The sequence below is a fragment of the Anabrus simplex genome, chromosome 1 (assembly GCF_040414725.1).
Source record: "Anabrus simplex isolate iqAnaSimp1 chromosome 1, ASM4041472v1, whole genome shotgun sequence".
In the NCBI taxonomy this organism is placed as follows: domain Eukaryota; kingdom Metazoa; phylum Arthropoda; class Insecta; order Orthoptera; family Tettigoniidae; genus Anabrus; species Anabrus simplex.
The window spans coordinates 1,642,369,935-1,642,386,601 of record NC_090265.1 but is presented as its reverse complement, the minus strand read 5'-3'; the positions used below and the strand labels follow the sequence as shown (position 1 = coordinate 1,642,386,601).

General features: G+C 41.2%; 1 protein-coding gene across 1 annotated transcript in view; it reads left to right on the top strand.

The window, feature by feature from the left end:
* LOC136863365 (bumetanide-sensitive sodium-(potassium)-chloride cotransporter) overlaps window positions 1-16,667 on the top strand; it is a 756,312-nt gene that overhangs the window by 610,363 nt on the left and 129,282 nt on the right. The window contains exons 6-8 of the mRNA XM_068225649.1: window positions 880-994; window positions 1,085-1,224; window positions 15,881-16,084. Of these exons, the coding sequence (XP_068081750.1) occupies window positions 880-994; window positions 1,085-1,224; window positions 15,881-16,084 (459 nt within the window). The remainder of the gene's footprint in view (window positions 1-879; window positions 995-1,084; window positions 1,225-15,880; window positions 16,085-16,667) is intronic.

Here is a 16,667-nt window from a genome sequence, read left to right as displayed (position 1 = left end):
AAAGAAATAAAGATGTTAAAAGGCCATTACCTTTGCTGAAGAGCTGCTGCTCGAAGGAAGAGGCGCAACCCGCCCCCTGTTATACTTCCATACACTAAGCTAGATGTTGTTGAAGTGGCGGAGAGCCCGGAAAATCAGCAGTTTTTATACTCTCGGGGAAGATTCGAGGCCTTTCATGAATAATTAAGACACTCCCACATGCTTTTATTGGTCGGCTAAAGTTTACACATCAAATATGAAGAAGAAGGACACGATTGATCCAAAATTAATTAAAGAAATTCAGGATTGGCTAAGTTCAAAACTGGCGGAAAGAAAGATTTATATTGCCAACCTACAAATGAAGGAACGAAATTTAGTTATAGGAAAACTTACGAGTATAAAATATTTTCAAGAAAAGTTCCATCACTTCGCACCAGAGTGCATGATCATAGTTTTTGGTAGAGACATCTGTGAGAGAATGTCCACGCTTCTTGATAATTAGTAAACAAAAACAATTCGACATCTTCAGATAAAAGGTTGAATTAATTCAGTTTTAAAGTTCAGAGTTTCAGCTGTAGAGGAGTACTTTAAGGCGGAAAATTCAAATGTGCGGCATATAGGTGTACCAACTGGTACAGTTATTATTATTATTATTATTATTATTATTATTATTATTATTATTATTATTATTATTATTGAAGATTAGGAAATGTGATAGTTCCCTGAAAATCTATCATCATCATCATCATCATCATTTCTTTGCTCCAGCAAGCTGGGTGAGGTAGTGACTGTATAATAAGATTTTCTACATTGGTCAGTTAACTATTTCAGTTTACACCAAATAACTGTTAAGTTATTTCTTTGTTATTGATGTATTTATTTAATTTTATTTGCTTACAGGCTCAGTTGGTTCTTCTAGTGATTCTTCTTGTGGCAATTTTTGACTTTTTAATTGGATCATTTATTGGACCTCTGAGTGATGAAGCCAGAGCAAAAGGTTTTTCGGGCTTTAATAGTAAGTATGTACATGTATTTAAAACTTAACAGGCATTATGTAGAAAAAACATTGAAGTAAAAATAATGGAAATGATTTCTGTTGTTACAGTGAGGCTTATCCGAGAAAACCTATACCCAGATTATCGGAAGGATAACGAAATGGAGCACTCTTTCTTTTCTGTGTTCTCAATCTTCTTTCCAGCAGCTACTGGAATCCTTGCTGGAGCTAATATTTCTGGGGACTTGAAGGTACTTATTATAGTGTTAAGAAAGCAATAAGAAATTAAGTAAAAAATTAATTAAATTGCATCAAAGAAAAGTCAGATATAGGTAAAAGCTAGAGATAATCTTCATATTCAGGCAACACACTATGCTGCCAATTGCCACAGAAACACGCAATAGGGATTACATCCTTCCATATAGGATTGGCGTGAGGAAAGGCATCTGGCCGTAAAACAGATCTAAATCCACACAGTTCACACCCGCGACCCCACAGATGTGTCAAATGCAGTGGTAGAAGAAGAAGAAGATAAATCCAGGGATATTTAGCATATACCCTTGAAATACACTGACTGACAGAGCAAATGCAACACCAAGAAGGAGTGGTCAGAACTTTATGCCAATTGCAGGGTAGACTGACGTCACTGAGGTATGCTCATGATGTGAAATGCGCCGCTGTGCTGCGCACGTAGCGAACGATAAATGGGACACGGCGTTGGTGAATGGCCCACTTCGTACCGTGATTTCTCAGCCGACAGTCATTGTAGAACGTGTTGTCGTGTGCCACAGGACACGTGTATAGCTAAGAATGCCAGGCCGCCGTCAACGGAGGCATTTCCAGCAGACAGACGACTTTACGAGGGGTATGGTGATCAGGCTGAGAAGGGCAGGTTGGTCGCTTCGTCAAATCGCAGCCGATACCCATAGGGATGTGTCCACGGTGCAGCGCCTGTGGCGAAGATGGTTGGCGCAGGGACATGTGGCATGTGCGAGGGGTCCAGGCGCAGCCTGAGTGACGTCAGCACGCGAGGATCGGTGCATCCGCCGCCAAGCGGTGGCAGCCCCACACGCCACGTCAACCGCCATTCTTCAGCATGTGCAAGACACCCTGGCTGTTCCAATATCGACCAGAACAATTTCCCGTTCGTCGATTGGTTGAAGGAGGCCTGCACTCCCGGCGTCCGCTCAGAAGACTACCATTGACTCCACAGCATAGACGTGCACGGCTGGCATGGTGCCGGGCTAGAGCGACTTGGATGAGGGAATGGCGGAACGTCGTGTTCTCCGATGAGTCACGCTTCTGTTCTGTCAGTGATAGTCACCGCAGACGCGTGTGGCGTCGGCGTGGAGAAAGGTCAAATCCGGCCGTAACTGTGGAGCGCCCTACCGCTAGACAACGCGGCATCATGGTTTGGGGCGCTATTGCGTATGATTCCACGTCACCTCTAGTGCGTATTCAAGGCACGTTAAATGCCCACCGCTACGTGCAGCATGTGCTGCGGCCGGTGGCACTCCCGTACCTTCAGGGGCTGCCCAATGCTCTGTTTCAGCGGGATAATGCCCGCCCACACACTGCTCGCATCTCCCAACAGGCTCTACGAGGTGTACAGATGCTTCCGTGGCCAGCGTACTCTCCGGATCTCTCACCAATCGAACACGTGTGGGATCTCATTGGACGCCGTTTGCAAACTCTGCCCCAGCCTCGTACGGACGACCAACTGTGGCAAATGGTTGACAGAGAATGGAGAACCATCCCTCAGGACACCATCCGCACTCTTATTGACTCTGTACCTCGACGTGTTTCTGCGTGCATCGCCGCTCGCGGTGGTCCTACATCCTACTGAGTCGATGCCGTGCGCATTGTGTAACCTGCATATCGGTTTGAAATAAACATCAATTATTCGTCCGTGCCGTCTCTGTTTTTTCCCCAACTTTCATCCCTTCCGAACCACTCCTCCTTGGTGTTGCATTTGCTCTGTCAGTCAGTGTATAATGAAAGACTTCCGTCACCTGTGTTAATCTTTATCTTTTTATCTCTTCCCTTGTCCTATGTTTATCTAGCTTTCTTCGTATCCCACACTTTCCACATCAAGACTGAAGATCCATCTAGATGACCCCTATATGAGTATTAAAGTGAATATTGAGATTGATGAGGAGAAAGCCCATTTATTTGAAGGTGATAGTTTATGAAGATGTACAGCTTGTCCTGTTACTCCCTCTTCTAATGCTGACCTGTCATTGCATTTTTTTTGTCGTATGTCGTGATCCAATCATAACGTATTTTAACTTGATATATACATACTTTTTTATTATAGACTTGTGTGCCTTGCAGAATTTATTTTGGAAGCATATGTCCCAGAATTAAACTCTTCCATAATCTTTTGTTTTCAACTATCACAGAGGCTCATTTTTTATTCTTATGAATTTGACCATAAAATTATTAAATTATCCTCTGTGTCTTCTGGCTTACTCCCTGTTTTATATTGCCTTCATCCAAATGCATTAGTCTGTTACATATCACTGTACCAGACCCTACCATCAAAATTGGTTCATATGCACAGCTCCGTCCAACATGCCTTTTAACTTAACCTTTATCCATTCATTTAACTTTATAATAAACATACATCTTTATTATAGAAGTTATTAATTATGATGATTGTTACTTTAAGGTAAAGTGGAACCTCGATTATCCGTTCCCGGAAACTACATTTTCCCAGATTATTCATTCAGATTACGTGGTACCGCGGACATCCTAATTAAATCACGTTGTAAATATCCCGCATTATCTGTTCCTTGAAGAAATAATTTCCTGTATCAACCATCCAGAAATTTCAGTCCCATCAATGATAAATCCTTGATGAAAGCGTTTTTCAAGAAACTGCATCTTATGAAAAGACCTATGGATCTTGGCGTTAACGTTCTGTCATTCCAATAATTAGACCAAGTACTGTGCTGGAAAAGCGATCGCAGTGAACTTGCATAAGAAACCATCTTAGCATCGCATTCCGGTGGTATTGTTTAGAGACTCCTCGGAAAACAGAACGACCACAACAATTGGAAGACACAGAGTGAATTTCAACAGCTCTACCTGAAGATGGAATGAGTTTTGTCCAATGTTCATACTTGTAAAACATCTACATTATATCCACGGTTAGATGTTTATTTTTATTTTTTTCAATTGTATCGCCGAACAGGTTTTCGGCACTTCCCTCAGGGCATTGTATTGTATTGGTTGTAGCGTCCGCCATGCCAACTGGGTATAGGCGTGCTCGTCACCGTATCCCCCCCCCCCCTTACGCTCGACTGCGCCAATTACGAGCAACACTTAAGTGCTGGGCGGGCCCTTCTCTCTTCTGTCCGTGGTCGCACCGCATGGGAAGACGGAAATTACGAACTGACTACGAACAGTATACTGGTGACCAAATTACAATGGAAAATTAGAAAAAAGAAGGAATTTTGCCATCATGTTGGGTGCTTCTGTATCTAATGTGCTTTATTTTATTAGATTCTAGAGAATTGAAAACTACTTATGGTCGATTGTTGTTTGGCTTGGTGTAATTAGATTTTTTAAAGAGTTTGGCTGATCAAAGTTGCTGAACTGAAAAAAGTTTTCATGGGAAACTGACGAAGTTTCCGCGGTAAAACTGAATGTAAAGTATAGAGATTTTAAACTCATGTACTGGTAATTAAAGTTTGAAGCCGGCCCCACAGTCTAACTTGCCTGCCTGTCACCCATAGGGTCGAGGTTTGATTCCCGGCCATGTCAGGCATTTTTACCTGGATATAAGGGCTGGTTCCAGGTCCACTCAGCCTACGTGATTACCTTTAATTGAGGAGCTACTATATCTAATGGTGAGATGGCGACCATGGTCAAGAGAGCCAGGAATTACGGCCGATTGGATTCGTCACACTGACTAGGTATGCATCACCTCGTAATCTGCAGGCCTTCGGCCTGAGCAGCGGTAGCTTGGCAGGCGAAGGCCCATTGGGGCTGTAGTTTGGTTTGGTTTAGGAGTGTTTGTAACATTAATATTATACATATTTCTTTTTTGTGACATTTAGCCAAATTGTTGATGGTTTCCATGTGTTCTCAGATTTTCCGTTTTCCCATGTTGTACGTTTCTTTCCATGGTCCCTTCAAAAACGGAGAATCGAGGTTCCACTGTAATCAACCTGTGATTCTTAGTGATTTTGTATATTATATCATTTTACCTCACTTTTGACTATAAAATCCTGCATTTTATTTAGGTAACTCACTATTCAGTAATCTGTTGTATTACCTTTCTTCCTCTCTTTGTACCTTATGACTCTTGATGAAATGAAATGAAATGAAATGAAATGAAATGAAATGAAATGAAATGAAATGAAATGTCATATGGCTTTTAGTGCTGGGATATCCCAGGACGGGTTCGGCTCGCCAGGTGCAGGTCTTTCTATTTGACGCCTGTAGGCGACCTGCGTGTCATGATGAGGATGAAATGATGATGAATACAGCACATACACCCAGCCCCCATGCCGGAAGAATGAACCAATTAAGGTTAAAATCCCTGACCCGGCCGGGAATCAAACCCAGGACCCTCTGAACCGAAGGCCAGTATGCTGACCGTTCAGCCAACGAGTCGGACATCAATAAAATTATTTGCTTTAACATTTTCACTGCTGAATCTTTGAATGCTCTGTGATATCAGCATAAATAAATATTGCATATTTATAATAAGGCACTGGGCGAGTTGGCTGTGCGGTTTGGGGCGTGCTGCTGTGATCTTGCATCCGGAAGATAGTAGGTTTGAATCCCACTGTTGGCAGCCCTGAAGATGGTTTACAATGATTTCCCATTTTCACACCAGGCAAATGCTGGGGCTGTATCTTAATTAAGGGCATGTTCGCTTCCTTCCAACTCCTAGGCCTTTCCTATCCCATTTTTTCCATAAGAGCTGTCTGTGTTAGTGCGACGTAAAGCCACTAGCAAATATATATATATATATAAATAATAGGACATATACCACAGTAGTAATATTATGAGTGCAACAGAGTAGTGGTCATTCTCTGTGCTTGCAATATTGTGAGTGTAGCAATGTGAACATTGAAAGGAAAAAGGAAAAGGATCAATTTGTAGTAAAATATTATTTTCTAATCAGCAGAACTATGAAACAGTTCGATCAGTCATCGTAGTTATTTGTTTAATTTTATTGTGATGTTTTTATTCAAATAATAGCCCGCCTGGTGGCCACAAACATTAAAGCATCAAGTCTGACACTGTGGATAGCTGGTTCGAGTCCAATTGTTTGAAAAAAAAAAATTCATCATCAGAATGTAGGCTGGCACGGTAGGAGAGATGGTGGTATACAATTTCTAATCATTAGATAAGTTACAAAAACTTGGTTATTCAAGATCAACCTAAACAATATTTGTTTTACTCGTGATGAGTTACATTTGATCAGTGTATGTTTCGACTTGTTTGAACCCGTCATCAGCTGACAAATAAAAGCCATCATCAGCGGACAAATAATTAATGGTAAAGAATAATGATTCTCTTATAAACTAAAATACATACGTTAAAAACATACATAAAGCCTGTATATACATGAAACATATGCACAAATGAGTCAGGTCAGAAGTTTTCTGCTACCATATGTGACAGTAGACGGTACTACCTGTGACTGTCTGGCCGAGGGTTGGCCGGCCAGTACCAAACCTGACACCCCATGAGAGAACCAACGGCTTCGGGCGGAGGATTTCTCTCCAGGGAGGCTTAATGGAGCCTTTGTGGAGGAAATGCCTCATGAATTCATTAAAAAGACCTCAACGGCAGCAAAGGCAGAGAAGATGTACTTTGGTACGGTGGAGCTGGCGAAGAAGGCAATCTGCTGTCTATGGTTATAATGGGCAGAGGGCACGACGTTTTGACATGTCAGTGGTGGTACCCCAGCAGCGTCTGTTCCACATGTTAGTGGCGGCTGATAAAATATACCTCAGAACAAACAACCTTGGGAGTTAACAACCATCACCCATTAGGGTGACCCCACATATGTACTCGTTGGACTCAACATGAAGAGAAATATCAACAAAACTATTACCCCAGGTGGTAACCAATCCACCCCTAGTCATGATGGGGCAAGCAGTTCATCAGATTCTGGGGAGCCTGCACATTCATGTACTCCACCACTACTGCCCTCTCATAAACAGCAACAGAAAAAGAAAAGGAACGTTACTTACCTAGCTACAGCAGTGTTCTCTCTAGGAACTTTTTAATGGGCCCTGCCGTTTTTAGAGACCGCCCAGCTAACATAATCTAGATATGTATTAGTTACATAACTTTAATACATATTTGAGTCATTGGATGCTCCAAATTAAAATATAAATACTGTAAGTATGTTTATTTAAATGATAAATAATTTGTGACAGCATAATTGCATCAGTTACATATGAATTTAAAAAAATTAGCTTGACTATCACATAGTGTCATGTGCAAGCAGTGTCTGTACTGTATTAGAGTGGAATCACATGCAAGCACTTGATTCCGTGGGACGTCACAACCCCTTATGGCACTGCACAGAATTCGAGTGGTAAGACTTGTTGTTACGTGATTGACCGAGCAGTAGAGCACTAGAAGTTCAAAATAATCTATTATGTCTTGCTCATGACAACACTAAAATAGTTCAGTTTTGAATTTAATGTTTACCTTTCTGATATTTATGTTAATGCCCTGAGGGGAATAAATTGAAATTTTATAATATTCATTTTTACATAATATTCCCCGCCCAGCTACTCTTTCCTACAACCCGACTGGCGAAAATTCCTCGGGAGAACACTGTACAGTGAACATAAACTCCCTGTTAAAGGTGATTAAACTCAAACACACACTTAACTTGAGTTACCAGTTGACTCGTTGGTACCTCAGTGCTGAGTTATTTCATTCGTATGATAAAATTTTTTGTAGGAGCCTCAATTTTTAACTTATCAGTGAGGTGATCACCTGAAAATGCTTATATACCTTGGTTATTTATAAATCTAACTGCAAATGGAAAATCCTACACTTATGTTCAATCTTATTTTGAGAGAAAACAAAAGTACACTCTTTGTGCCCACGTGTACATCACCTTTAAAGAGCTCAAAATGAAATTATTTCCAAAAATCTGTAGACAACTAATACACATAACTCCTTACAAGTACATAACTTGATATTTTAATTTATTTTCTAAATCTGGAATGTGATGACAGCTCAATGTTTTTCACCAGTTGCTTGTAATACCGATTTGTTTCATCATCAACCAGCTGCACCAACACCACTGGCAGGATAGTTTTAGAAAACCAATGATTTTTGCATTGGCATCAAACACTACTTGGTTCCCAGAGTTTGTAACACTTACTTGAAAGTCTGGTAGAGAAAAGTTGTCCACCACGAAAATAGTGATGAAATAGCTTTTGAACTCACTGTGTTTTTCTTCCGTCGTTTGGAAGGAGGTTCTGTTTCTTTCTCATTTACAATATTTTCGGCACTCTCTGTATCATTTCACTTTCAAAATCGGTTAACAATTCATTATAATCATAATCTTTATCATCACTTTCCGTTGTGGTTAATAACTGAAAGATTCTTTGAACCAAAATAACATGGCTGCGAGAGCAACTAGCTTGTTGTTGCACTGTGCTTGTTTTACATCACAGATGAGCTCCACAGACATCTACAAAAAGCTCTGTAAGTTACTTCCCAAAGCTATAAACCATGATCAGTTAATTGTATATAATGCCCAACAGATGGCAGAACATGTCAGAGATTGAATCGGCACTCGAGATCAAACCGAGAAAAATAAATAAATAAATAAATAAATAAATAAATAAATAAATAAATAAATAAATAAATAAATGAATAAATAAATAAATAAATAAATAAATAAATAAATCGTGCACTGTCTATAGACGGGCGTAGCACTCATCGGGTTAAAGTGTTGGACAAGTATAACATCAAGATAGCTGCATTAGAAAAGACTCAGTTCACAGATGAAGACGCAATGGAAACCCAAGGACATTGGATCTGTAAAGATAAACTGGGTAAGAGGGTGAAGAAGACAGTTCTACACCTGGTACTGGCTTTGCTGTATACCATAGATGATTGACCATATATTAGAATTCATCTCGCCCAATGGGAGAACCTCCTCACTATCCTTCAGATCCCACAACAGAGCGTACACCCTAGTGAACTTCCATGCACCTACAAAGGACACCAATAGGAAAGATCTGGGAGCAGTAGAGCACTACTGGAACACCCTTGAAGAGACCCTAGACAAGATCCCAAACCACCACACTACCATATTCATGGGCGACTTCAATGCACAATTCAGCAAGGAGAAGAAATATTGTAGGATAGTAGGCTTTACAAAGGAAAAAAATTAAATGTATCTTCCTATTCAATACATAACAATATCTTATAAAGGATAGTAGGCAGTTACCCAGCCCACAAATGGACCAACACAAATGGTAAGCGATTCAGAGACCTTGACAAATATGACCTGGACCTAAAATTAACTGTGTTCAAGTGATTGCCTAGGAAGGCCATGACCTGGAAGAGTCCAAATCACATGCTGGGTGAATTTCAGTTAGACCATGTGGCTGTTGACAGGAGATGCCACAGGGAAATACAGAAAGTCCAGGTCCTGAGAGGAGCCAACCTCGACTCTGACCACTATCTCTCCCTAGTAAAGACCAACCTACAACCCTTGAAGAGAATACCCAAAACCCCAAAGGTCTCGAAGATACCTAGATTCAACACCCATCGACTGAGCGATGAGGATTGTGACTCCCGGACCACCCTTGAGAAGAATGTACATAAACAAGGGTGGCGTACTCTGCAGAAGGCTCTACTGGGTGCTGCTCAAGAAACCATCTCTGCTTCATTCAATAAAGGCGAGCACTCCCTAGTGGACCTCAGAGTGGGATCAGGCTATAGAGGAAAGGTGCAGAGACTGGATCAAGTGGAACCAGTGCAAGGATGAGCCCAGCCGTCAGGCTTTCATTGCGCAAAGAAAAACAACAGCGAGCATCATCCGTAAAACTAAGAGGAACTACAACCGGTCTCAAATATAACAGGCAGAAGAAAACTTCAAGAGAAACAATTCAAGAGATCTCTATGAGGGACTCAAGAAACAGTCTACCTCATACACGGCCCCCACCTTACATCTCCGAAGGCTGACGCAAGTGCGATAACAGGAATAACTTGAAAACAATATTCTCTCACCCTTGGGTAACTAATGTAAATATTGAGCTCGAATAATAATAATAATAATGATTATTATTATTTTACTTGTATGTATGGTTGTGAAGTGTACATCCATTCAGTATTAGTATTATTTACGTGGTCGAGTGATCGTATTGTATGTGAGGTTATGTGTTGTACATATGCATTTATATCAGTTCACTTAATGTAAATACCTGTAAAATAATATTATTTATTCTTACCTGTATATATAAATTGTAATCCATAATTGTAAAACACACTGTAACTTCCAGAATGGTAATACAGCACTAGAACATTTTAGAACATTCTGTATATTGTACTCTCTGTATTGGACAGTCTGGAATATTCAAGAAGGTAGCTTTTATTGTAATGTAACTTTCTAGAAGGTTGGCCAGCATATACGTAGGTGGATCAAAAGGTTAGTTGCACTAATGCGCTGCAGCAGCGCACTGTGTATCGCAAATGTGGGCACAGCGGAAAAAGGGACAGACACTGCCCACACGTCTGTTAGGCAGGTCGCTGTGGTGTCTCGTCTAGTATTGTGTGAATAGCGGCCAAATGCAATGGCGCGTCAACTGGACGTTCACTCTAAATATGAGGTGCGTGCGACAATCTGATTCCTATGGGCCAAAAGGAAGAATTGCATGGACATTCATCGTGAAATTAGTGCTGTGTATGGGGAGTGGGCCATTTCCCGGTAAGGTATCATAAAGTGGTGTCAGCAATTTGAAGCTGGACGCATGGATATCACGGACAACCATCGTGAAGGCAGGCCCGCAACGTCCAGGACCCATGCAAAGGTCAACAGTGTGAATGTGATCATTAGACAGAACCGGTGCATTACACTGAGAGAAATTGCGATGCAGCTGAACATAACACCAATATAAATGGTCCGTTATTGGACATTATAAATTTTCCAGCTAACTCATTCCTGGTTGCCAGCGTTTTAAATTTTCCAGCTAACTCATTCCTGGTTGCCAGCATTTCGCCTCCGTGTGCTAGGTTGGGCTTCTTGGTAGGTGTGCTAGGTACCAACTGACGAGCCCACCAGGAATTAGCTGGAAAATTTATAATGTCCAATAACGGACCATTTCTATTGGTATTATAAATTTACTCATTCGGGACAAAAATTTCAGATTCCCTATGGGAATCAACATCTATATCAGCAGCTGAACATGTCGTATGGCAGTGTGTTCGCCATTGTTCACGAGGACCTTGGATATCGTAAGTTGTGTCAAAGATGGGTCCAACGTCTTCTCACCGATGAGCACAAGGGACAACGTTTCCAATCCTCCCTGGCATTTTTGCAACGCTATGCCGCAGACGGCAACCGGTTTCTGCGGTGAATCGTCACAGGCGACGAAACATGTGACAATCACTTCACCCCCGAAACGAAGAGAACATCAGTGGAATGGGTGCACCCCTCATCACCACAACGGAAGAAGGCCAAGGTTCAACCTTCAGCCAGTAAGGTTATAGAGACAGTGTTCTCTGACATGGAGGGTTTGCTGCACGTGGAATTCATGCCGAAAGGAACGACGATCAACGCGGTGTGGTATTGTCAAACGTTGCACCGGTTGCATAAAGCGATGAAAGTGAAGCGCCGGGGGAAATTGAGCGCCGGTGTGATTTTGTTGCACGATAACGCAACACCTCACAAGGCCTGCCAGATGAGAGAAATGCTGCAGTGTTTCAAGTGGGAGGTCTGGCAACATCCACCCTACAGTTCTGACCTAGCACCATGTGACTTTCATCTGTTTATTAAGCTCAAAACGGAGCTGATGGTCGACGTTTCCAGAATGATGAGGAGGTGAAGGCCGCTGTCTCCGAGTGGTTGCAGAACGCTGGAGGAAATTTCTATGCATCCGGCATCGACAAGTTGGTTGTGCGTTCGTAGAAATATTTGGAGTCTCTTGGAAACTGTGGAAAAGTGATGTTACAGTGTATGTCATTATAGTCGTGTTGCTGTTGTATAGGTGGTGTAATAAATGGCCATAACTGGGAAGTGTAACTTATTTTTTGATCTGCCCTCGTATATAAAGGGACGATCTTGACGGTGAAGTGAGTTATTGAGAGTTACTGTGAGTTGTGATTTGGGAGATATTGGAGTTATGATGTAGCAAGGTTATGCTTGTAACCATGTGTGCAACATGCTTTTAAGCAGTCAACTGTTTTATTTGTGTTTCATTGTTGTCATCTCTATATGCAGCGATTGGCAGTTGTCTTTAAATGGTGGTTTGTGATGGGAATGTTTGGTTTTTGACAACAGTGATTAAGGTTATGTGTGTGATTTGTAAACACGTGTAAATAAAATAATTGTACCAGCTGACAGCATCTCGTGTTCGTCTTTGTGGATACGTTAAAGAAGTGAAGTGTTTTATTGTGATACGGTGATTAAGGTTATGGGAGTGTGTAATTTGTGTATATATGTGAATAAAATTAATTGTACCAACTGACAGCATCTTGTGTGCATCTGTGTGGATACGTTAAGGCCAGATGAGAAGCTCCGAATGAACTACAGAGACTGCACCAACACCTTTGCAGAGTGCTTCCAGAAACTCTTCAGCGCAGAAGAACCTAAGAGAGACTTACCTTTACTGAGCCTACTGTCAGGAACCAGGACTCTGTACCACCCAACAGGGAAGAAATAAAGGAGATAATCAAAGGCCTCAAGAACAACAAGGCACCAGGTGAAGATGGTATAGTTGCAGAGATGTCGAAGCATGTAGATGAATTGTCCCTGCAGAGTATCATCCAGATCATCCAAAACATATGGAGAACAGAGGTCTTGCCAGAGGGATGGACCTCAGCCGTGATTCATCCACTACACAAGAAGGGAAGTAAGACTGACCTCAACAACTACAGAGGCATCTCCCTGTTGCTTGTAACCTACAAGATCTTCTCTACACCCCTGCTAACTAGAGTCACCGAACAGCTGGACCCCAAACTAGGTGAATACCAGGCTGGTTTCCGCATCAGTAGGTCCTGCACAGAGCAGATACAAAACCTCAAGACCATCCTCACATATAGGAGTGGAGTGGGGACACCCCTGGTTAGCTATTATGGTGGATTTACAAAAGGCATATGATTCAATAAACAGACCCTCTTTTGTACCCTGTGGGAACTAGGCCTAGATGAGAAGACCACTATACTGGTCCAAGCTACCTTGACAAACACCACCTCCAAAGTCAAGTTTAGGGGTGAGTTCTCTGAGAGCTTTCCCATCCATACGGGAGTCAAGCAGGAAGATCTTGCTTCCTCTTCAACTGTGTACTAGAGAAGATCATCAGAAAATGGACTGCCACATTGTCATCAGAAGCAGGACTGAAGCTTGGGTACAAGAAAGACAACCTCAGTGTACCCTGTCTAGCCTTTGCTGATGACCTCATCCTACTGGCCAACAGCATGGAGGAGGCTAATCACGAACTACAGAGCCTCTACAGTATTGCAGCAAAAACCAGCTTGAGGGTTAACCTGCAGAAGGCGGAGTTTGTCACTCCTTCTACAATCCCATTATGAAAGTACATCATAATAAGTCAAATTTTCTGCAGTCAAATACTCAGGAGAATGGATCTCAGCAAGCGCGAGCAAAACTTTGGTCATAGACACCAGGTTCACCAAGTTACAGATGGCCTTTCATTCCTGTAAAAGCATGTACACCTCCAATTACCTTTCCAACAACCTAAAGCTGAAGCGCTGCAACTCATTAGTAAGACCTTCTGTACTCTACGCCTCTGAGAGCCTCTTGATGAATTGAAAGGGCGCACTCAGGAAACTAGAATTTAACGGGAGGAAGATCTTGAGAATACTAGGACCCATAAGAGAGGAGGATGGCACCTACAGGATCAGGCACAACAACAAGCTCTACAAACATCAGGAAGACATAGTCACATGTATGAGGAAAAGGCGACTTGACTTTTTACAGACACATAAACTGCCTGAAACCTTGCAGACTCACCAACAGAAACCTCACAGTGACAAGTAGGGGAAAGACTTCCAAGACCAGGTGGATCACCTCAGTAAAATTAGACCTAGAGGAACTACAGATCCCATTAGAGACCATAAAGAACCGATCTCTGTACCGACAGGCCATCCCACAGGTAATCTTCCCACTGTTCCTCACAACCAAAAAGAGTATGGGGACCACCAGACCTAAGTGGGTGGATGGAAGGAAGCAGGTACATAGGCAGAAAATGAAAGTGTACTGAGCCAAGAAAAAGCAGAAGACCTTAGCTAAGAGTTAAGACGAGCCCCATAATCCCTAGTAGGCCAGAATGAACCAAAAAATATGCGCAGCTCCACCCAACATGCCTTTAAACTTAACCTTTATCCCTTCATTTAACTTTTTAATAAACATATATCTTCATTATAGTATGAATTATGGTGATTGTTACTTTAAATCATAACTGCATATTTTTATAGTCCACATTGGAATTATTATCTCTGAGAAGTTTTCACTTAGTCTCTGACATATATTATAATAATAAGATTCAAGCTTTTCAGGCATCTGGTCAATAAAATCAGGGCAAACTCACGAGATGCTTTACACCTTATTTTTTATATGGTTTATTTTTGTGAACAATCTAATTACTTCATCAGGCTCATAGACTTTCCATTAACCTCTGACAGCCAAGGTTTACCCAAAGTTTGTTCAAATACATTTCTCTGGAACACCTTTGTGTTCTATTTAGTGACTTTTTATGGAACTCAAAGAAGACAGTTGTTTCAGATTACAAAACCTGGTCGACACGGGCAGTAAAATCTAGTAAACTAATAATCACCTCTACTACCTTGTTGAATCTGTGTTTCCAACCAGTAGCGGCGATTGGGAATTAAAAGTGGGGGGCGAAACAAAATTACGGACAACAAAAAGTACCCGGGTTAGTGGGATATATCGGGGGGGATTATATGAATGTAAACTGGAAGAAAAGCTACAAAGTGGTACTTTTCTTTTAATGTTCTCTGGTCGAATTTCCTCAGAGAGGTAAAGGTTTTACTAATTTAAGTGTGGAAATAACAGTTTTTGAGATGTAGATTCAATACTAGACTACAGAATAAAACTTTCATCAAAGGAACAATATACATATGTATTACAATTAAATAGAAGTACGGCGTGATTATACAATTAAAAATCATTATTTGACTACACACGTAGAAACTAACAGACAATAAAGAGACTGCCGGACGGATGAATGCACGCAACAATCGGTGAATCATACCTCAGTGTCCTTGATCTCGGCAAAAAGGCATACCTCTGCTACCCTTTTTCTCAGCACATGCAACGTCTCCACTACTTAATGAGGCGCTATGCAAATCGGTTAGCCGCGACGAACGACATTTTGTACGTATTTCTGCTAATAATTAAAGAAAAAAACTAAAGAGCTAGATGATAAGATAACGGGGCTTGTACAATTTGTTTGAAATAATTCCAACAATTGCTAGTTTCAGCCGGCTAAAATGGAATAAAAATGTAATGTTTTCTCCACAAAGTGGGGGAGCGACTGCCCCCCCTCGCCCCCTTAGTTGCTGCTACTGTTTCCAACTACTGTGCTCTTGTACTTCCTTCTTACAGTTTCTCTATAACATCAAACTTTCGACAACCAGTCATTCTTGTCATACTCTCATGATCTTCCCATAACTGTAATGGTTAACCAGCAATGTGTTTTATTCCAGGATCCACAAGGTGCTATCCCAAAGGGTACTCTGGTTTCCATTGCTATTACCACAGTATCATATGTGCTTATGGCATTTGTATCTGGAGCAGTGATGGAACGGGATGCTAGTGGTAATGTAACTGAAATGTTGTATAATGGAACCCACACCGATTGCGAAGGTCGGGAGGAGAAATGTGTCTGGGGTCTCCACAACAGCTTCCAGGTAAAAAAATAATTTTTGTTCATAGGCCAAATTACTAGATTGGTAGGTGAGGCAGTCATACAAGTTACACTGTTTTAAAATGTTTTGGTATTCACTTTCGAAATCCATTCATAAAGAAGTTATATTGAGTAATGGCTAATCATAGCTAAAGTTCTAAACAAATGCCTTACATTTAACCTTGTATAAAGGTGTTGTTATTAATTGAAGAATGTGTATTTTAGGGATCAGGAGAATTAACGTATATGCTGTACATGAATAATCCATGCCATTGAATAATCCGCACACCCTAATTTTAGAAGAGAAAAAAATGGCTTTCATTTGTGTTTTATTTACAAGAAATTAATCCTAGGTAATGATCTCCTCCAGAACTGAAAATATAAATTTGTTTTAAGAAATGCATCATAATCTTCACATGCTTTTGGGTAATCAACCTGCTAAGAAAGAATTCTCATGCAGTTTGCTTACCTTCCCCTGATATTTGAGGTCTGCTAGTTTTTCCTAATGTGTTGTCTGGTATTAGCTGTATAGGAAGGTGTTGTTCAAAATGCCTGGTGACGAATATTTTTTTAAAAATCGTGTTTTG